The sequence below is a fragment of the Panthera uncia genome, chromosome B4 (genome assembly GCF_023721935.1).
Source record: "Panthera uncia isolate 11264 chromosome B4, Puncia_PCG_1.0, whole genome shotgun sequence".
In the NCBI taxonomy this organism is placed as follows: Eukaryota; Metazoa; Chordata; class Mammalia; order Carnivora; family Felidae; genus Panthera; species Panthera uncia.
The window spans coordinates 29143279-29165210 of NC_064809.1; the positions used below are offsets into that span (position 1 = coordinate 29143279).

Below are 21932 nucleotides of genomic sequence, written 5' to 3' on the forward strand. Positions count from 1 at the left end.
CTTGATGTAGGGGTGAAAGCTATCTGCTGCTGTAGGGACAGAGTGGCATGGAGGAGGGAGGGATGAGGATCTATACAATATTATCTAAAGAGCCCAAAGATAGTCTGACAAATCTATTTAACCATACCACTTTCCTTATGTCCATGGCACATCTTTTTTTTTAAGATATAGATTTTAGTTTCTTAAGTGAAATATCCATTAACCAGAAATATTGTCAGCCTAAGCTATAAAAATTTCACGCACAGAAATTGACAAAATATATCAATACAGAGCAAAAACATCCAATTTAAATATTTTAGGCATTTTTATTTAATAAATAACTTCAGTAAACAGCATGTAAAAAGTGAACTGTTAAAATTAAAAGGCACTTAACACAAGAACGTGAATCGCATGAAACAACACGGGCAAATGGTGAGAAGGAACTATACAGTGGTCTGTTATAGCGCTGAAAGTAAGACGTGCGTAAGTGATAGCTGTTGCGAAAGTCACAGGACAACTTCACATGTTCATTAAAAAGGCAAATTTACAGCTGGAACATCAAAGAAAAAGTATTGGTTAAAAAAAAAAAAAAGTCTTACCCCAAATTGCAAACAAATACATTAAATGATTAGAAGAGGTGATAAAAAAGCACCAGGCTTTAAACAAAATAAAACGAATAAATTCACCCAAAGGTCCTCAATTCGGCAATTATGTAAAGTAAGGCCTTTATGTAAATAATGCTAAATTAAGGACTTTTCTGCAGAAAATTTCCCGATACTTTTATCCAAGGCTTGATTTTCTAAAGAGAAGGCGTAAGAGTTACCAAGATTAAGTAACTCTTAAAATGGCACACAGGTTTTAAAGCTATGTTTTCCCTTCCTAATTGTGACTTTTTCCAATGGCCTCTGTAGATCAAATATTCCAAAAGTATTTTACATCAGTAATTCCCAACATACTCACATGTCATCCAGTCTTGTCTAATAGGCAAATAGCAAAATAACAAATTTAAAACAATTCTAGTTAAGTAGGATATTTACTTTGGATTCTGTATAACTAAAACCTGACATGTCTGTAAAGCTAGAAATCAATTTTAATACTTGATTAACAGAAACTCTCATCATACTCATTACTTTACTCTCTTTCAATCGCTCTAGAAATATCATTTCATCCAGTAAGAGCCTGATTTCAATAGTCCAGGAGGAAAAGGTCGAAAAGGCACAATGTGACCTTAGCTGACAAGGATAGCCATCCTGTCTCAAATTTTTTGTCAGTCCCTGGCATTATTACATTATTTTCAAAATAATAAAAAAAAATTTAAATTATACATATTGTACATTTTCAAAACCTGCACATGAGAAAAACCATGGTGATACTGCCCTATCTCTACCTTACTGTGACTATGAAAACTACGACTTTGCATTCAGTGCTGTGAAATTTGCATGGGTAGTGCTCATTTTCCCTCATATTTTGGATTGACAACAGTTGTCACGGCACTCTTATAAATAGGATTTTCACCCTAAAAAAAAAAAAAGAAAGAAAAATTATCACTCTACTAAAATCATGCAATATTATTTTATAAGACAATGTTGAAAGTTATGGTCATTTTCAGAAGTCGTTCATATCACACTCCACTTTTTAAAAGGACATTAATAAAAAGTTTACACAAAAATGAAACATGAAATCTTTGCTCTCTACAAATTGAAAGGTGACCCTGTAAATTTGGCATTATTTCATTCCTGAGTCCTTCCTACACAGGGACTGATTTCAGAATGTCCTCCAGAGCAGAGAATGTGCTGTTATGGCTTCTCTCCTTTAAACTAGTTTTGAATGCCCTTAAAGAAGTAGTAACTCTTTTGTCATTAACTGTCTGATTCTTAACCCTTTATTGTGGTGAAGAAGGTTCTTGATAATTACTAGGAATCCCTGGCTGTCAACCCTGTGAGGGAAGTGTTCTCCAGAGGTTCTTCCACCACAGAAGTTATTGACATGGAGAGTTGTGGGATAAGGTTGTCGTACTGTCACTGAGGGTACTGTGCCTCCACAAGGCACTGTGTTGCCAAATCTACTTAGAATGTTAACAAAAATAGGGGTGCCTGGGTGGCTCAGTCGCTTAAGCGTCTGACTTCAGCTCAGGTCACCATCTCGCGGTCCGTGAGTTCGAGCCCCGTGTCGGGCTCTGGGCTGATGGCCCAGAGCCTGGAGCCTGCTTCCGATTCTGTGTCTCCCTCTCTCTTTGCCCCTCCCCCATTCATGCTCTGTCTCTCTCTCTCTCCGTCTCAAATATAAACGTTAAAAAAAAAATTAAAAAAAAAAAAGAATGTTAACAAAAATAATTACCATTCTCCATTATTTTTTAGTATCATATTGATGAAGTGTTTCATTTTTATTGCAATACTAAATTTTAGTAGAGTACTGAAATCAAGCCCAGCAAATGACTCCAAGCCACAAACCCAAGAATTCTTTCAAGATCCAAAAATAGCCTGAGATTGATGTTTTAAGCAGACAAATAACATACAATTGCACACTACCAATTTCTTAAAAAAAAAAAATATTATGCTAAGTGATACATTTAAATATCTACTATAACATTTTATTTCTCCTATCCTTATGAACTGAAAGTAGGCTTGAAAGCCAAGTAAGAAATACAGCCAAATAATCTATATCAGAGGAAATTTACAGTGAGCACAAATCAGTAAATGTTAAATTAAAACTTAAAATACTACATTTTTAGACAAAAATTAAGATTTTGAAATGCTGTTTGGTTTTATATTGTACTATAGAGAAATTTGTGGTGATTTTAAAAAATATTTATAGGAAGCATCTAAATAGTAATTTTTACTTTTAAATTTTATTTACACTTACTTCACTACAGGTTATATTTGGATATGGCTTGTATTGCCACAATTTCTGCCCTCTAGGAGGGTACAGTTTGGTGGATGACAGACATGCAAATAAGTTAAGGCACTCTGATAGAGCACAAAATAGAATTATGTACACAGTATGGGAACAGTATAAAAAAAGGAATGGACTTTGAGAAGATCAGGGGTATTTTCATAGAGAAATTGACTATAGATAAAATATTAAAAGATGAGTAGAAACGCATGCAAAGGGTCATGTGCAAAGTTAAGCCCTAGGGAAAAGAATGGCATATTTACGTAGAAATATATATAGGGGCACCTGGGTGGCTCAGTCAGTTAAGTGTCTGACTTCAGCTCAGGTCATGATCTCACTCATCGTGGGTTCAAGCCCTGTGTCGGACTCTGTGCTGACAGCTCAGAGCCTGGAGCCTGCTTTGGATTCTGTATCTCCCTCTCCCTCAGCCTCCACCACCACCCACCCTCCACTCACGCTCTCTTTCTCTCTCAAAAATAAACATTTACACACACACACACACACACACACACACACACACACACACAGTTTTGAAGTTTTTAAGGGTGCATGTGTGAGTGTATGTTTTGAGGTGTGAGCAAGGGAGGGGGACATAAGACAGAAGAAAGTGCCAAATCATAAAAGGTCCTGTATGCCATGCTAAAAAGACTAAATTTTATCCTGTAGATGGGAAATCACTGAGAAAAAGCTGAGCATGAAAAGGGTGGAGTGGTCCTGAAACACACCAAGTAAACTATTACGATTTCAGCTCAGCAGTTAGTCTGAATTCCAATTAAGACATGACAATATGTCCTAGCCCTGCCCTAACCCCATCCCATAGTATACAACTCTGTCATTTTAGAACTAGTCATTTCAGAACCATGGAGGAACTCAGGATCCCTCAGAGACATACATATAGGAGAAAAAAAAAAACCGTATCAATTTCTGATCTCTAGTCCAACTGAAGCAAATATACAGACATTACAGGAGACATTTCATAAGAGACAGGAAACTGCATCCTAGCAACTACATTCTTAACAAGTTATACAGTACAAATAAGTTACACTCTTTATTTCCATCTTCCTCGTCAGCATAAGAGGCTAGAACCTGCATTCTTTCAAATATACTGAGAAAACAAATTACCATTTAAGTTTAAAACAATACATTAGATATATATTTAATACTTAAGAATTATAAGGGAAGTAAACACATACACACAACACCCTTACCCCCAGAAAACAAAACAAAAAACAAAAGAAAAAAATACCCAAATTATTGACGAGTCCAAAGTATGTAAGGCAGAAACTTACCTTGGGAGAAGTTTGCCATTTCATATACACAAACATTTATATTCATTATTACATCCAAGCAAAATTTTAACATGCAAGGTTAGAGGTAAAGTTAAACTATCTGTGTCAGGCATCATTTTAAATGGAGGTAAACTAAAATAAATCAGATTAGTTTCCATTGTACAGAGTGCAACCCCACCCCTATCTCTAGGAAAAAAATCAAAGCATATTTAAATCAAGAGAACAGGGTTATATTCAGAAATGAAGTCCTCTGTACTCAGTAAAACATCATCTTTGTGCTTACTCTGGAATCACGGACAATGGTGGCTACAGAATCATCTCTATAATATAACACTTTAGATATACAACACACAACTGTCAGATTAGAAATCCACATTTAAGTGTGCATAACAGCAGGGAAATTAGACAATTTTTTAATCTACCTTAAAATTATAAAGTTGATAATTTGATTTTTTAAATGTACCTACATGATAGTCTTATGCAGTAACATAACTACAGTGCCTGCTCATTACCCAAAATATGTTAATGACATAACTTACTGACTGGCAAACCCTGGTCTCATGTCAGAAAAGTGTTTTATGAGCCATAATTTTTTTTTTCATTTCTTGATGCTCATTCATTAATGTCTATTATTTATTTCTACTTTAATTTTTGTGAGAAAACATCTCAGACTAACCTGTAGCTATTAACTTGCCTGGATTTCACTAATGAATAATAAAATTTTAACCAAACTCATGCTTCTCGGGTTATCCAAAAGGCTTTTATTTTGGCTGAGGTAGTAACATTTCAGCTAGAAATTAATTTAATGATATAAACATTAAGTTTCACTATTAATTATTGATCATTTCCTTCAAAGTACAATTAAATGTATAGTAAAGGTGTAAATTTCACCTTTCAATAGAATACATAGAAATTCATCTCATTTGAGAAGTAACCGTATGGAACTGCCAATGTTTGTTTCTGATGAAGAAAAAAGAAAGAAAGAAAGAAAGAAAGAAAGGAAGAAAGAAAGAAAGAAAAAGAAAAAAGAAAGAAAGAAAAGGAGGAGGAGGAGGGAAGGAGGGAAGGAAGGAAGGTAGGAAGGCAGGAAGGCACCAAGGCATGAAGGAAGGCAGGCCCTAGCAAGTCAGTTTCTTTCTAAAAATACTGTGGTAATTAATGTCCATCAACAGAAGAATGGATAAAGAAGATGTGGTATATATATACAATGGAGTATTACTCGGCAATCAAAAAGAATAAAATCTGGCTGTGTGCAACTATGTGGATGGAACTAGAAGGTATTATGCTAAGTGGAATTAGTCAGAGAAAGACAAATATCATATGACTTCACTCATATGTGGAATTTAAGATACAAAACAGATGAACATAAGGGAAGGGAGGCAAAAATAATATAAAAACAAGGAGGGGGACAAAACATAAGAGACTCTTAAATACAGAGAACAAATTGAGGGTTGCTGGAGGGGCTGTGGGTGGGAGGATATGCTAAATGGGTAAGGGGCAGTAAGGAAGATGCTTGATGGGATGAGCACTCGGTGTTATAGGGGATGAATCACTGGAATATACTCCTGAAGTTATTATTGTACTATACACTAATTAACTTGGATGTAAATTAAAAAATTAAATAAATAAATAAACTACTCTGGTAAGGATCAGGTGAGGTGAGAAAATGAAAGATGCATCAAGTCTCAGACTAATTCAAAACCATAACAGCCTGCCCATATATGAGTGTAACTGTAATCTTCTGCCATCAAATTTAATTTTGCCATTGCCAAAGTCTTAACCTGCTCAGAAATAAAAGGAAAATCTGACAAGTAATGGTTTCTATTATTGGGCCTTCCTACCTCTTAAAAATATTAAACATTCCTATATTTTAAGTACACTCCCACTAAATGAGAAAAACAGTAGTGTTGGTTTCTAGGTCATGAAGTGGTAACTCTATTACAATGTTTGTCCAATGCGGTAATACTACTCTAAGTTACTACAAATGTCAAAAAGCCTTAATTCTCTATAGAGAATGAGCTACCTCTTCTTAACCACTAACAGTCCCCTGAAGACATGTGATTGCTGCCAGCATACTGCAGTGGGTAAGAAAACAGACTCTGGAGTCCAAACTGCCTGAGTCTACATCTGAGCTCTTCCACTCCCTAGTCAAATTACCTACTCCTTCTGTGCCTCAGTTTTCTAATATGTGAAATAAAAATAAAAGTTGTGGGGAAAGGAAAGAGGAATTCTAGATCACCAGCCAGGAAAATGTGTTCTTATCTTAACCTTTTCAATCAGCTTTAGGGACTTACATGATTATATTAAAATATGCTAAAAGCATTTCATGAAAATTCAGATATAAGGTAGAATCCGTCCACTAGTAAAAGACAATAAATTTGTCATTCAGGTAAAATAAACATTCACCAAATAGCTTATCCTAGCTTAGTGAAGAGTGATCGGCAAGCCTCATTACAGCTCTGAAATTTTCAACGAAGTTTTTATTGAAAACTGTAAATAGGACTTTCTCTTTAAAGTCTGTTATCTTTTTTTAAAAGTTCAATGTTAGATTTGAATATCAGAATCATTCAATAACCAGAAAAAAAAATAAATGTAAAAGATATTCTAGGTTTTTTTTATTTTTTAAGTTTATTTATTTGAGAGAGAGAGAGAGAGAGAGAGAGAGAGAGAGAGAGAGTGAAAGAGAGCACACACGGGGGAGGGACTCTGCACTGTTAACAGGGAAGCCCACTGTGGGGCTCAAACACACCAACCATGAGATCATGACCCGAGCTGAAATCAAGAATCGGACGCTTAACCAAATGAGCTACCCAGGCACCCACGTCTTCTGTTTTTAATGGAATTTCAACTTAAATCAAGAACTAAAGAATCTCAAAATAGTTCTAGAAGCAGTAACAATGATACTGGAGTTGTATAATATATAAATGTTTCACCAAGTTACATTTATTTTTCTATTTTGCAATTTAGATTTCACTTTTCCCTATTTCACCCTAAAATCTGCATATAGTAATTTGTATATAAAGATAATACCATTTAAAACACAGGACTGTAGTGAAAATTAAAACTGACAGGCTGATATCATATACTGTAGTTCATCAGCCAAAACACCCAGACCCACACCATAGATATTATTAATAACACCCTATTAAAGGTATGAAAAACTAGGGGCGCCTGGCTGGCTCAGTCAGTTAAGTTTCCGACTTCGGCTCAGGTCATGATCTTGTGGTTTGTGAGTTTGACCTCCATGTCAGGCTCTGTGCTGACAGCTCAGAGCCTGGAGTCTGCTTCAAAATTCTGTGTCTCCCTCTCTCTCTCTGCCCCTCCCCTGCTTGAGCTCTCTCTCTGTCTCTCAAAAATGAGTAAATGTTAAAAAAATAATTAAAAATATGAACTAAAAGGTCTAAACAGGGAAGTGACTCAGTGCTGTTGAAGAGCTGGGATCTGACCCTAGGTCTGTCTGACCACAAAGCACATCCTCTTTTTTACTACAAACCAGTTGCTGCTTCTTTACCATAAAGCCTGTTTTAAAGCCCTTCTAAACACTCACTCTAAAGTAACACACGCATACACACACAAAAGCCATGGTATGGCCATATAAATAAAGCCAGACTTAAAAAAAACAGCAGTTGTGATAAAGGACACACAGTGCAGGTAAAAGGGATAAAAGTTCACATGCAAACACAGAAAATGAAAGAAAATACGAACGGCAACTTAGAGACCAGCTTTACGTCCATAGTTTGGATTCTTGAAATTATTAATAGGACTCTTGTAAATCGGATTTTCTTGCTGAAGTAAAAGAAATAGTTTCTAATGATTTCTTCAGGAAAAAACTGACATGTATAGTGTTTAAACACTGTAAGAGAATTTTTACTATTTTTGCACTTCTGAATATCATGTTTTAAAAAAAAAACCCAAGCCAACTGTAGTAAAATGCAAATGACTAAATTCATTTACAATTCAAAAATAGCGAAGACTGCCTTGTTGCATCAAAAGATAATACATGAAGGCCAACATTTGGCTAGTCTACCCTTGGACTTTGTATTTCAAAGCACATTAAATGCTATTACATTTCACTTTCAGCTTTTAAAAATTTTTACAAAGCAAATTTTATTGAGTTATAATTTGCAGAGAATTAAAAATACCCTTTTTAAGTAGAGAGTTGTATAAACATGCCCACAATCAAGATCATCCCAAGAAGATCCCTCAATGCTCTCCTCCCCCCACTCCAGCCTCTGAAAACCACAATTTCTGCCCCTATAGTTTTGCCTTTTCCAGAATGTCATATAAATGGTATCATACAATATGTAGTCTTTTGACTATGGCTCCTTTTGACTTAAGGTTCTTTGTTGAATAAAACAAAAAAAAACAAAAAAAAGAGAGAGAGAGATGTTTTCCACTGAGTATCTTGCTATACGGACAATATTTAGAATTGTATTTTACATTAGAAGAAAAGGCAGAAGAGCAGATTCAAGATCAAAATTAAGGAAATAAAAACACTGACCACAGTATCCAAAGGATACTTTCTCATAATGTTTTATTTTAATGGGACATATTTAAGATGTCTTCTGTTTTTTGCTAAATGCATGTTCTCTGGATAGTGAACTTTTGGGGAAATAAAATATTTAAAGAGGACTTTAATAACTTTAGAGTTAACAGATGAGTCTTAGAAGTGTTACATTTACTCTGTGAACCATCTTGCTTTTTTACATGTTTTTCAACTTACCGTGTCCCATTTGGCATTCATCTTTTCCTTTTCAAATTTGGCAAATTCCCTTCTGTCATGAATTATCATTAAAAGCTTCCAAATAAGCAGCAATGCAAGGCCAATAAGAACAATTCCAGCAACCACACCAGCTACAATTGGAATGATGTCTGGACCAGTGGGGCACTCTGTAAAGTCAAAGTTGAAAGGAAAGAATGAGCACACAAGGGATTGATATAAGCAAAGTAGGGCCCAAACTACAAAGTCCTGGTTAGTCTCTTAGCAAAACATATAGGAATAAAAACCCAAGATAAGTAAATGCATACTATCCAAAAGTATAAAAAAGAGACTAGAACTAACATGAGGATATATAACCAATAAACAAAAATCATATGTATTTCTATATATTATACAGAAGTTTGTTTCTACATATTGGAAACTGAAATTTAGAAAACAGTACCTTCTACAATAGCATCAAAAATCATTAAATACTTATGCATAAATCTAACAAAATATGTGCAAGATTCACATGCTAAAAATTACTAAACACTGATTAAAGAAACCAACGAAAACCTGAATAAATGGAGAGGTATTCCATGTTCATGGGTTGGAAGGCTCAATATTATTAAGATGTCAATTTTCCTCAAATTTGATCTATTTAAACTCAATGCATTACCAATCAAAATGCTGGCAAGATTTTTGTAGATATCAGCAAGTTAATTCAAAATGTATAAGGAAGGCAGAGAACTAGGCAAGTGTTTCAAAAACACTTTGGAAAAGATCAAAGTTGGACATTTTACATTATCAGATTTCAAGACTAGCTGTAAAGTGACCGTAATTGAGACAGTGTGGTATATTGGCTATAAAGGACAGATGCACAGAGTAATGGAACAGAATAAAGAGAAATAATTTTAGAAAGTATTAGAATTAGAAATAACATAAGATCACCTGATTTTCAGCAAAGGTAGAGAAAGGTCAGTCTTTTCCACAAATGGTGCTAGAACTCCAGGACATCCATATGCAAAAAACTGAACCTTATTCCATATTCTAAGAATAACTCAAAATGGGCTATGAACCTAAGTGGAAAACCAGAAACTACAAAACCTCTGGAATACAGGAGAAAAAGCTTTATGAAGCTGAGTTAGGCAAGAAATTCTAGATATAATAAAAGTAAAAGCAATATCCATAAAAGAAAAACCTGGTAAATTCTAGTTCATCAAAATTAAAGCTTCGATACTCTTTAAGAAAACACTGTTAAGGAGCGCCTGGGTGGCTCAGTCAGTTAAGCATCCAACTCTTGATTTCAGCTCAGGTCATGCTCTCACAAATTTGAGCCCCGCATTGGGCTGCGTGCTCTCTCTCTCTCCCTCTCTGCCCCTTTCCCATTTGCATTCTCTCTTGCAAAATACCTAAATATGCTTAAAAGATGTATACTTTAAAAAACACTTAAAAAAGTGAAAAGATGTTGGTTAAGCATCCAACTCAGCTCAGGTCATGATCTTGCGGGTTCATGAGTTCAAGCCCCACGTAGGGCTCTATGCTGACAGCTCAGAGCCTAGAGCCTGCTTCAGATTCTATGTCTCCCTCTCTCTCTGCCCCTCCCATGCCCATGCTCTGCCTGTCTCAAAACTAAACACTAAAAATAATAATAATTTTAAAAAAGGTGAAAAGACAAGGAAGCATAAACCAGGAAACAATATTTGCGAAACATGTTATCTGAAACAATAGAGACTTCAAAAAAACATTTTGGCTATTTCTTTAAAGTTAAATACATGCTTACCAGATGCCCCCTAAATGCATTCCTACTATATATTCAAAAGAAATGAAAATTTACATTCCCACAAAAATCTGTACACAAATGCAGAAAATTCAAAGAATATATAAAAAGGCGCCTAGAAAAAACAAAATAAAAAATGTTTCACCTTCTGAGAAGCTGAGCAAATTCATGCCTTATAATATCCTTTAACAAGTTATTTTTCCCAATGTCCAAGCCTAAATCAAGCTTAAACTTAAATATCATCATTAATGATATAACTCTTAGTGAGTATCTGTTTAAATAATTGTCAGGCAGAATGCCAAGTGTTTTGTGTGTATTCACACATTTAATTTTCAAACTCTCCACTCATAAAACTCAAAATTTGTTTTCTCTTTTCCTTATTTCTTATACAGTCAATTAAATACTATTTTAAGCTTTGAGACTAAAAATGCCCTAACTTGAATGCTGGAGGCTGTTTCTGGGTGTCCGGGAAACTGCCAAGAGGCCTAAGTAGTAGTAAAAACAAGACATAAAAGAAAATGCAAAGAATTTTGAAATGATCAGATTTTTACCTGGAGTCTCTACAACATGAACAATGGCATCATTGTTCCCATTCACTGAATACGTGAAATAAAACCAGCAATCATCAACATCTTTCTCTTTACAATGGGACAAGGGATCGACCTGGCCTGGCTGTGGTAATTTGTCTCGATTTTCAACCTTGGTAATGTTGAAATGTGAACATTCCTGTGCGCATGTGTCTTTCTTTTCTCCTTTATTGAAGGCTCTGCACTGAACACATTCTCTGTTAAAACACAAATTATATTAAAAATTTATTTAAAAATTAAATATTTGCTTAAAGATTATTTCGTGTGAATAAATGGGAGAGGCATGACACTTCTAGATGGGAAAACTAAATGTAAAGATGCAGTTTCCCAAGTGAAATTATAGATTTAGTACAGTTCAAACTAAAATCCAAAAAGAAAAAGAAAACAGAGTAGTAAAATAAAACTAGCCCTATCAAACATAAATATAAAACACAAAATCAAAAGAATTTAAACAACGTGTTGTTGGTACAATAGTTCTTCAGAAGGCAAAAACCTTCAATTTTGCTTAGTTTAGTGAAAAGATAATAATTAAACAGCTATAACACTAATTTAACAAAGGTTACTATGTGGATTCAATTATACAGCAAATTCAGACCAAAATAATGGTACCAACTATTTTCATATGACACACATTAAGTATCATATGACAAACACTCCCTAATGAGAAAGAATTTCAAAGATTTAGAGTGGGCTACAGTGTCAGATATTTGCACTGTAACTTATTATCAGTACTGTTCTGGTTGTAGAGAGAAAACCTAGTTAGGCCAACAGACAGTATCAACTTCTTCAAGCAACTAGGAAATACTTACTTATGCTCAGCACAGACACCAAGGCAGGTCTGACACATCTCACAAGTTGGCCCTTGAAACTTCGGATCTGTACACTTACAGGCGCCACACTCACAGATGCCCCTGCCATTGCAGATCTGTCCATTTGTGGCCATGCATGAAGTAGTATCCAAAGAACAGTCACAGGCGCTGCCGGTGTAGTTGGGATTGCATTCACATACACGACACTTGCAAACGCCATTTCCTGTGATTAAAAATATCGTTTGTCATAACAATGGTCAAAATATAAAATTGCAGCACTGACTTAATAGTAAAAATCAGCAGTAATGTGGAAGAAAATGTAGCTAAGGATGGACAGACCCCTCAATGCTGTCCTTTTCTACTTATTCATCAAGCAAATTCTTAGACGTTTCTTACTGCATTAGATAGGATACATTTTATGACCATTCTTAGACCCTTTCTCACCTCCACAAATTAAGCCATTGGATCTATCACAGTTGAAATTATCACATTCGCAGAATTTGCCAGAATAAATTTCATTTGTATTATCCCTCTTCCTACAAACACACTGTCCACAGACACACTCTCCATTGTTACTACAGATTTCTGAACTGTTTTCTTTCCTGCAGTAAGCATCCATATCTTCACTGTTAACTTCATCTGTGCTACATTCACAATGTCTACCAACACGTCCCTCGTTGCACCTAAAGAAAGAATCCAAAATTTCAATCACATAAAATAACAAGTCATACTGTGAGAAAGAATGGGAGAGGAAATAAGACTATGAACAGTATCTTCAAACTACAATTCTATTACATGGGAGTGTTCATGCCACACGTCACAGACGTGTACAAAAGTGTACCTGTATGCACATACACACATGGGTGCACCAGTCAAGTTCATATGGAATATATGCAAAGGCATGGGAAAAAACCTGTCTTCAGAAAAATAACCATTTTGATCAAGATGAAAATATAATCTAGCATTGAAAAGGTAAACAAAACATTTGGAAACACAGGATCAACTTACTTTAAAAGAGTGTAACAGTTGTATTCAAATGATATGCTATTACATTTGGTAGTATAGGTGAAGTAACTCTAAATTTAAAGCAATGGTCCAATTGTTAATCTAAAAAAGTACAATAAGGGGTGCCAGGCTGGCTCAGTCCAAAGAACATGCCAATTCTGGATCTCAGGGTCAAGTTCAAGTCCCATGGTGGGTGTAGAGATTACTTAAATAAATATTTTTTAAAAAGTACCAGAAACACACCCCAAAAAGATCATGGAAGGTGAAGAAAAACATATTGAACATATCATTTAAAAATATCATTTAAAAATAAAACAAATCTACATGACTCAATCAGGATATGTGCAACATAAAAAATTAAAATATAACATTTTAATTATTACTTAAACAACTAATAACTGATGGTGAAATACAGTATTTTTCACAATTGAAAACTCTTCAAAGCCAAGTCATTTGGGGCTAACATTTAGATCAAAATACTCTCTCCTTCCTCCTATCCTTTAAGGAGACAGCTGTATTCAGAGTATACTCAATTTTAATTTTTAGATAAGAGGTAAATATCATAGTCTAAAAAAAAAATTTAAAATAATTTGATTAAAGTTTTGTTAGTAATAGATCTATGTTCATAAAATAGTGTTCTTTGCAAATATATTTTTTAAAAAATTATTCCAACAATGCAGAGGTACATGCACAAGGTGAACACCCTTTACTGCTTCCTAGTTCCATTTCCTAGATAAAACCACCATTGTTAAGTTTGATATATTTTCCTAAAACATTTTTCTGTAAACATATTTTATCTGAGCTTATTTAGCTCTAGAAAATACAGGCTGCTATGCTATTATATGAGGGAAAAACCCAAAGGTTACCTTAACAATTTGTTAAATATATGTCTTAGATGGCTATAAAACCTTTTATTTCAAAGAGCAGTCTTCTTAAGGAAAAAAAGGGGGGCGGGCAACGAAGAACTTTCTAGAAATATCACACACAAGATTGTCAAATTGGTAACGTGATGAGCAACAGTGGTTGGAACAAAGAATTTATTTCCTCCATACAGAGATTTTTCTCCTCGAGGTCAAAGCAGCCTGTCTATAACTTTCTAAACCTAGATCTTTCTCTGTCACTCTCCAACAACCTCAGCTCACCTGCAAGCTCCACATTCGAACGTTCCATTTCCTTCATGACACTTTGGACTGCTAGGGATGCCTTCATTTTGGCACTCACATTCACAGATGAACTGAAGAATAATTTCTACTTCTTCAGTAAAGCCCAGAGGCTTAATTTTAATGATTTCAGAATTCTTATTTGGACATTTATTTGAAGTTATGCTAATTTCAAATTGAACCTTGAAGGAAAAAAAACAATTAAATTAACAACAAAGCAATCTGAATCTGCTAAAAAGTATTTCAAAAAGCTACTAATTTCTTTCACTGTTTCTCAAATTATAAACTGTTTCTCAAATCTATAACTAGATTATAAACAAGCAATTTTTTCTTTCCTTCAGAAAAAGCTTATACAACATACCTCATCTCCAATGGAAATATTGGAACATTTTCTTCCATTTTCCCCTGTTCCATTCACCCCATTCTTGCAGTAAGATTTGTAGTTTATTGTTACTCCTTCTGGCAATTTGCTGTTTTCCAAAATGACTTCTGAGGAAAGGGACTAAAAGAAACACTAATCACACACAGGAAAGGCAAACAAAATAAAGTACAATGATTGCGTAAAACCAATGGGCAAAATGAACTATTAAGAAAATAGTATCATTTAAATAAAAGGCTTGGAGCCAAATTCTGAGTGACTAGAAAACACAGACCCCAAAGAAACAGGATCTAATTAAAATTTTTCAAAATAATGTACATGATTAAAAAGTAAGAGTACTGGGGCATCCAGGTAGCTCAGTCAGTTAAGCATCCAACCCCTGATTTCGGGTTGGGTCATGATCTCATGGTTCATGAGTTCAAGCCCTGCATCAGGCTTTGCACTGACAATGTGGAGCCTGCTTGGGATTCTCTCTCTCTCCCGCTTCCCTGCTTGCACTCTCTCTCTCTCTCTCTCTCTCTCTCAAAATAAATAAACTAAAAATATATAATAAGATTATTTGTGCTTTAATTATTGATGATCATACAGTGCAGAAAAGGCCTAATATAAATTATGAAAAGTCCTAAGACCTCAGAACAAACATTTTCTGTCCCCATTTGGCAATATGGCTCTTCTCTGGCCCTACCACTTCCAGCCAACTAGGGACTAAGGTAAACAACTGACTATACACAGTCTGGGAACACATATGCTTAAGAGCCATTATAGACCAGGCCAAAAAAACCAAACAAACAAAAAACAAAAAAAACACCAGCAAACTCAAAACCCCAAGTACGAAGAACTCAAGCCAATGTTTTTGTTTGTTTTTTTTTTAGAATATCAGAATGCTCAGGACAAAGAGAAGACTCAGCGGCAAGCTGTCACATGCCTACATGCCTGTGACTAAGGAAAATATTAAAATATTCTGTTGGGTGGAGAACTATGGGGAAGACATGAACCAAACGGAATCCTGAAAATCTTTGTAATACAAAACCCGTCTCTTTGCGTAGGGTCTTTCCAAAACATTTTAGGAAACCCTAACATGAGGTAAAAAGTATCTTAAATTCAACCTGTTAAAAGGTTGAGGGTGGACACACATTGATTACCATAATGTTAGAAATGTCTCCCGACTACTTAAAATGATTATTCATCAATGCTTAAGCATCAGAATTAGCTGTACACAATTCAACTTCATGTGTGGGGAAAAAAAATCTTATAAATCTTTTTAAAACAGTTAGAGCATATATATATATATATATATATATATATATATATATGTAGATACTTTATGGTATATATATGTATGAGTGTCTGTGTATCCCTTGAGAATAGAAAACTGCGTCTCTGAATACATGGCAAGAGAAGAACTGGCAAAAAACTTTTCCAGAATAATTCATCACAACCAATCTACAAAGGATTGAGAAAGGGGAAGAGAAGACTGAAGTAATCCTGTAAATCTAAATGTAAGTTATGTTCCACTTGTTTTCCAACAAGGAAACCTATTTAGTGACATTGAATATTTAGAATCTTCTCCACATGTCTTCATCATATTTTTGCTTTGTTGAGGCTATGTAAATAATTATGCTTTAGCAAGAGAATATAAGATGTTTTCTTCCAGATACACAGAATGTTAGTTTTGTGTTGTCCTCTGGGCTTGCTAAACTGCATATGAAGAGAGTTTTACTTTCTTTGAGCAAAGTATTCTCAACAGGGTATTGTCTAAAACAGTTTATTTAATATGTACTTACATTGTATGCATCAATAATCAACTGAATTACATTGCTGGAATTTGCAGATAAAGTTCCTACTGCTGACTTAGGGATCAAATTTTTCAGTTCCTGAAATTAAAAGATAAAACACATGAGATACAAATATTATTCATTCAACCAATCAGCATCTACTGAATATACAATATTTATTTTTAATGAGTTCCCTATCCATTTCCTAAATAACATAAGGGGTCAGACCAGAAAAAACAACTCATTTTATATGTGATTAAAACTTAATAAAAACCACTTATGTAAAATCCAGCCAGTCTGGCTAGTGACACTTTCCCACATTTCAATTCAGACATATGATTTTGCCTCTAATGACTAAACATAAAGGGTCTAGAAACTGGTTCTTCTTTTTAACCCATATATGCATATATAGATAGATAGATAGATAGATAGTTACCTTGTAAACGGGCTGAAATTCTTCAGTAACTGCAAAAATTGTCTGAATGTTATTTTCACTTAGTTTCTGGACAAGGTGAGCAATAGAAGGATAATCCTAAGAAATTAATAAAATTTGTAAGTAATTACATCCAATGTATTCCAGTTTTCCAATACTTTTTGAAAGTAATAATGATCTGCATATATAACTGGATTACTTACACAAGACTGCTTGAAATAACACAAACAACTGCAGACATGGGAGATATGTGCACATGGGTTTCTAATTTTCTATCTTTATGTATGTATAAAAACTTCAGTAAAAAGATTTTAAAAAGCAAGGCCTATGTGTATTAAATGTTAGAACAATTAAATTGAAGAATTGTCAATAATTAAAGGCTGTATCATAAATCACTTAAGAAAAAGACCAAATTTTGCCAGGGTTTAGATTTCTTCTAGAACTTGAATAATTTGACAATCTTTGTTTTCAGTAAAAATAGAGTGCCTACTTTCAAAAATCTTATAGAAATAAGATGAGGAGTATATTACTATATAAATTATTTGCTTAGGAATAATATCAACTTTGCTACCAAATGATATGAGCAAGTGAGAAAAGCCACAGCGACAGGTTGAGGCATGGAAAAAAAAAAAATAGTGTTCAAGCAGCTCCTTTCACAGGTGGAGGCCCTTGGCTCAGCAGCAGGAAGCAAGCACAAAGCCACATCTTCAGAACAGCAACACTAGCTTCCTTGCACATTAGGTTAGAGCCCACACTTACCAAAATAACAAACCCCCAAACCTAGTAAAACCTACAAGCTTAATCACCCACAATACTCTTAGTATTAAACACTAAAATTCCACATGAGTTCATTCAATGTATAAGGAATTCAGCACTTACATAATAATGGCTCATTGTGTACACATCATTTTCCAGGTGACACTGTCCATCATTGGGTAAAACAATGCCACCAAGTTTCCCATCTCCAGCAAAGTGAAACCCAGCATCCGTGGAAAACACCAGCAGCCGTGTAACATTCCTCCAGCCAATCAATGACTTGAAAAGAAAATGATTTCAATTTAAAAATACTATCCACGATCACTGCAAATAAATCTTTAACCCTCATATAGGCTGCCATTGTACTTTTAACCTAATTCTGTATCTTTTTAGCTTCTTTTTTTTGCAGTGCTAATACTCTCGCCAATAAATGCACAGAGCCCACGCATTAAGGCTCTTCCACCCCATTGGAAAACTATGTCTTGCCTGGTTGCCCATTTCTCTCAGCTAGTTTTTGAAAACTATCTTTGGGGCGTCTGGATGGCTCAGTCAGTTAAGCATCTGACTCTTGATTTTGGCTCAGGTCATGATCTCACAGTTCATGGGATCAAGCCCTGCATCGGGCTCTGTACTGACAGTGTGGAGCCTACTTGGGATTCTCTCTCTTTGCCCCTCCCCAACTTGTGCATGCTCTCTCAAAATAAATAAATATTTAAAAAATAATAAAAATAAAAAACTGTATCTTTTAACATCAACGTCTCCCTTCCCCACTAGAAGGTAGGCTAACTCTATGGGGGGGGGGGGGGGCGGGGCGCAGGGAGCACATCTGCTTCTCCAGTAGCAAGCACAGGGCCCGGCACACAGTAGGTACCTAATGAATATTTGCTGGGGAAACAGAAATGTCTCAGCCCATTCCGTCCTTTACCTACTGCTGCTGCCTTGTTCTCATCCATCCTTCCATCCTTGCTCCCACCTTCTATAGTATATGCCTCCTTTATCAGCCCTCTGTATTAGGCCTTCCTTTTTTTAACTACAGAAAAAATCATCTTCTCCAAACACCTGCCCTACCTAATTCCATCCAGTCTACCTCATAAGTACTATTTGTTCATTTATTTTATTCTCTTCTTTATTCAACAAAGAATTTAAAGTAGCAATAAAGGGGCACCTGGCTGGCTCAGCCTGTGGAGTGTGCAACTCTTGATCTCAGGGTTGTAAGTTCGAGCCCCATGCGGAGTGTAGAGATTACTTAAAAAATAAAATTTAAAAAAAAGTAGCAATGAAATCCTCTTCTATGGTAAATTTGTAATTACATTTGCCTAAATTTACTCAATACATCTTGTATATATCCTCATAAAGCTGTAAATTCCTTGAAGATATGAATTCAGTTTACTAATGCTGGCAATCCAAGTGTCTCTTGCATCTAGGGAAGTAGGTGGAACAGTTACTCTCAGTCAGCATGATAACCATGGAAAGACAGTAGAGGCCATGGATGCTATGGCTTGCTCTAATCCCACAGGCTGAGGCACAGCTGGAGGCAGCCCAAAGAATGTTCTCTCCACAGGGAGCTGCCAACAGGATCACAAATAAATGTGAGAAAGGGTGGCAGGCTAGGCACTACCTGGAATATTAATCTTTCTTCCCCTTTAAAAGCCGAGACTAGGGGCGCCTGGGTGGCTCAGTCGGTTAAGCGGCCGACTTCGGCTCAGGTCATGATCTCGCGGTCCGTGAGTTCGAGCCCCGCGACGGGCTCTGTGCTGACAGCTCGGAGCCTGGAGCCTGTTTCGGATTCTGTGTCTCCCTCTCTCTGACCCTCCCCTGTTCATGCTCTGTCTCTCCCTGTCTCAGAAATAAATAAAACGTTTAAAAAAATAAATAAATAAATAAAAGCCGAGACTATCTTTAAATTACAACTGTCCCAGGGAGAAATCAAAAGTAACAACAATATAGTACTTAATATTTGCTGAGTGCTTACTGCCACTTTATATGGATTACTGTATTTGTATTTCTTAACAGTCCTACCAGGTATATCTACTATTGTCCCTTCATACTGAGAAGGATACAGTCCTCGAGTGTGGCTAAGTAAATTGTCTAGCATCAGTAGCCATGGGAAAATGTGAAACCACGTTCTAACAGTCTATTCTCTTAAACACTATACCATACTGCTACACCATATCATTATCTTGGATATCTTGGATATAAGATACAGCACCTTAGCAAAAACTGGTTGAAAAATAACCATTAGGAAGCTTCAGGAATCAAGGAACAGGGAACATATATGAGTGTTCTAGGGAACAGGGGTACCATAAGGAAAAAAAAGAGGAAAAATGAGACAGAAGTAGGTCTTAAGACAAATCTTATTTAATACCTCACAATGCTTACTGGTTTCAGCTTCAGCCATGTCATGAAAATGTCATCTCAAAATCTTCAGCTGCTAAATGGGTCATAGAATTCTATCACTAGTCTAATGGAGATGAGCTTACTAAAAACCTTACAATTAAAATTATTAATAAGGGCGCCTGGGTGGCTCAGTCAGTTAAACGTCCTATTCACTCTTGATTTTGGCTCACAGGATCTCACAGTTGTGGGACTGAGCCCCACAGTGGGTTCCAGCTGAGCATGGGACCTGCTTAAGATTCTCTCTGTCTCCCCCCATCATGTGTTCTCTCTCTCAAAAATAAATTTAAAAAATAAATACAATTAGTAATATTGTAGGGCTTCTCAAAATATATATGTTCATATAGATTACAAAGCAGAATTTAAAAAGTTCTTTTTGAATTACTAAGACACAGGAAGACATCTTTCAAAGACAATGAGAAGAAAACTGATCAAAGGAAAATGGTATCGGAGATACAATTCCATTTGAGCTCTTTTAATTCTCCTGGTGATACCTTGGACAAGATCAATTCCATCTCTGGCACAAGCCAGAAAGTCAGGACACCTGTGCCTCTTCTAAACACCTAGAATGCTAGCCAAGCATAGCTAAACTGCCCCACTGTTTCAAACGGTGAGCATTCTGGCTTTTAAAATCCCATATAAAAGAAGTAATTGCCTGGTTGAAATAAGGACGTAATGATTAAATATGCTTTTACAAAACACTTGTGTAGCTGGAGGGAATTTAAGGGATCCAATTCTGTATTTCTCTGGGATAATGAAGGATGATTTGGTAAGTAGGTAATGTTTCTGTACTGAGAGTAAAATCACACCTAAAATTCATACAATAGCCCTTTGTAGGAATGAATGCACTTACTCCGCAAACTGCAACTTGCATGATTGCATCGAAGCCACCTTCTGGAGAATCCAAATTTCCAGATATGCGCTGTTTACCAACAAGTTCATTAAATACTTCCCCTTTATCAGTAAGACTGAGCACATTTTTGTAGCTAAATGGGCTGGTGCAGTTTTGTTCACTTGTGCAAGGGTTCCTGAGCTTGGCTGGTGTTGTACTAATGTAAGGCATCACGGTCTTCTCCACAAATGAGCCAAATCCTGTGAAGGAAAAATGCATGTAGAGAGAAGGATAGATGGATGGACAGACATGAACTTGCATTAAAAAGAATAAAGTATGTTACCACATAGAAGTCAACCTTTTTCTTTAATGAGAAATAAGATTTTAATAATAAAGTTTGGAAAGGAGATCATTCTAACACAAAAAATCCAGGTGTAAAATGAGATTAGGTTGTACTGACAGGTGTAGTCATTAATTAGTAACGAATTAGAATTTGAGTACTCAACATGTTTACAATACAACACATGAATGGAATAAGTCCCTGTTTCATTATCTATGGTGGTATGATGTGTGTTAAGTAACATGGTAGCATAAAGTAACAGAGGGACAAAGATTACTAGATATGTGACAGGAATAGGTTTCCTCTCAGAAAGAAAAGGCTAAAAACTGGCCTGTTTATTTCATAAGTATGTGATGAAGAACAAAACTGCCAAGACTTAGACAAATGAAAATTATTAGTTTTCTTGATATCCCTACCAATCCGGAAATCTGAAGTAATCCTTCTCATTTCATTCATCAGATCTGTTCCAAGACTTTTGACATTCTCCAAATCATCTTTCATAGAGTAGGAGAGGTCCATAAGGTAGTAGAGATCAATAGGATAGTCTTCAGCTCTCTTGAATTTTAACGTAAATGTCTGCGGCTCCCCTAATTAAACAGAAATTAGAAAATGAAGTTAGTTTCCAGCAATCAAAAGCAAATGAGAAAAACCAAATTGGATTCAAAAAATAAACACTATAAAATGAAATGTATTACTGCCATAATCTTTTTTTTTAAATGTTTATTTTTGAGAGAGAGAGACAGAGCATGAGCAGGGGAGGGGCAGAGAGAGAGGAAGACACAGAATCCAAAGCAGGCTCCAGGCTCCGAGCTGTCAGCACAGA

At 35.6% G+C, this 21932-nt stretch overlaps 1 protein-coding gene across 4 annotated transcripts in view; it reads right to left on the reverse strand.

Moving 5' to 3' along the window:
- Positions 1-285: 285 nt before the first annotated feature.
- ITGB1 (integrin subunit beta 1) overlaps positions 286-21932 on the reverse strand; it is a 46629-nt gene continuing 24982 nt past the window's right edge. For 2 of the 4 annotated variants that reach the window (XM_049624791.1, XM_049624792.1), the window contains 12 exons: positions 21526-21696; positions 20791-21029; positions 17667-17822; positions 16791-16886; positions 16364-16453; positions 14562-14702; positions 14183-14382; positions 12480-12718; positions 12036-12258; positions 11191-11423; positions 8884-9050; positions 7598-7946 (listed from right to left, as the gene is read on the reverse strand). In XM_049624791.1, the coding sequence (XP_049480748.1) occupies positions 7872-7946; positions 8884-9050; positions 11191-11423; positions 12036-12258; positions 12480-12718; positions 14183-14382; positions 14562-14702; positions 16364-16453; positions 16791-16886; positions 17667-17822; positions 20791-21029; positions 21526-21696 (2030 nt within the window). In that variant the 3' untranslated portion in view covers positions 7598-7871. Of the gene's footprint in view, positions 1496-7597; positions 7947-8883; positions 9051-11190; positions 11424-12035; positions 12259-12479; positions 12719-14182; positions 14383-14561; positions 14703-16363; positions 16454-16790; positions 16887-17666; positions 17823-20790; positions 21030-21525; positions 21697-21932 lie in introns of those variants that run through there. The other 2 variants (XM_049624789.1, XM_049624788.1) reach the window with 2 other exon arrangements.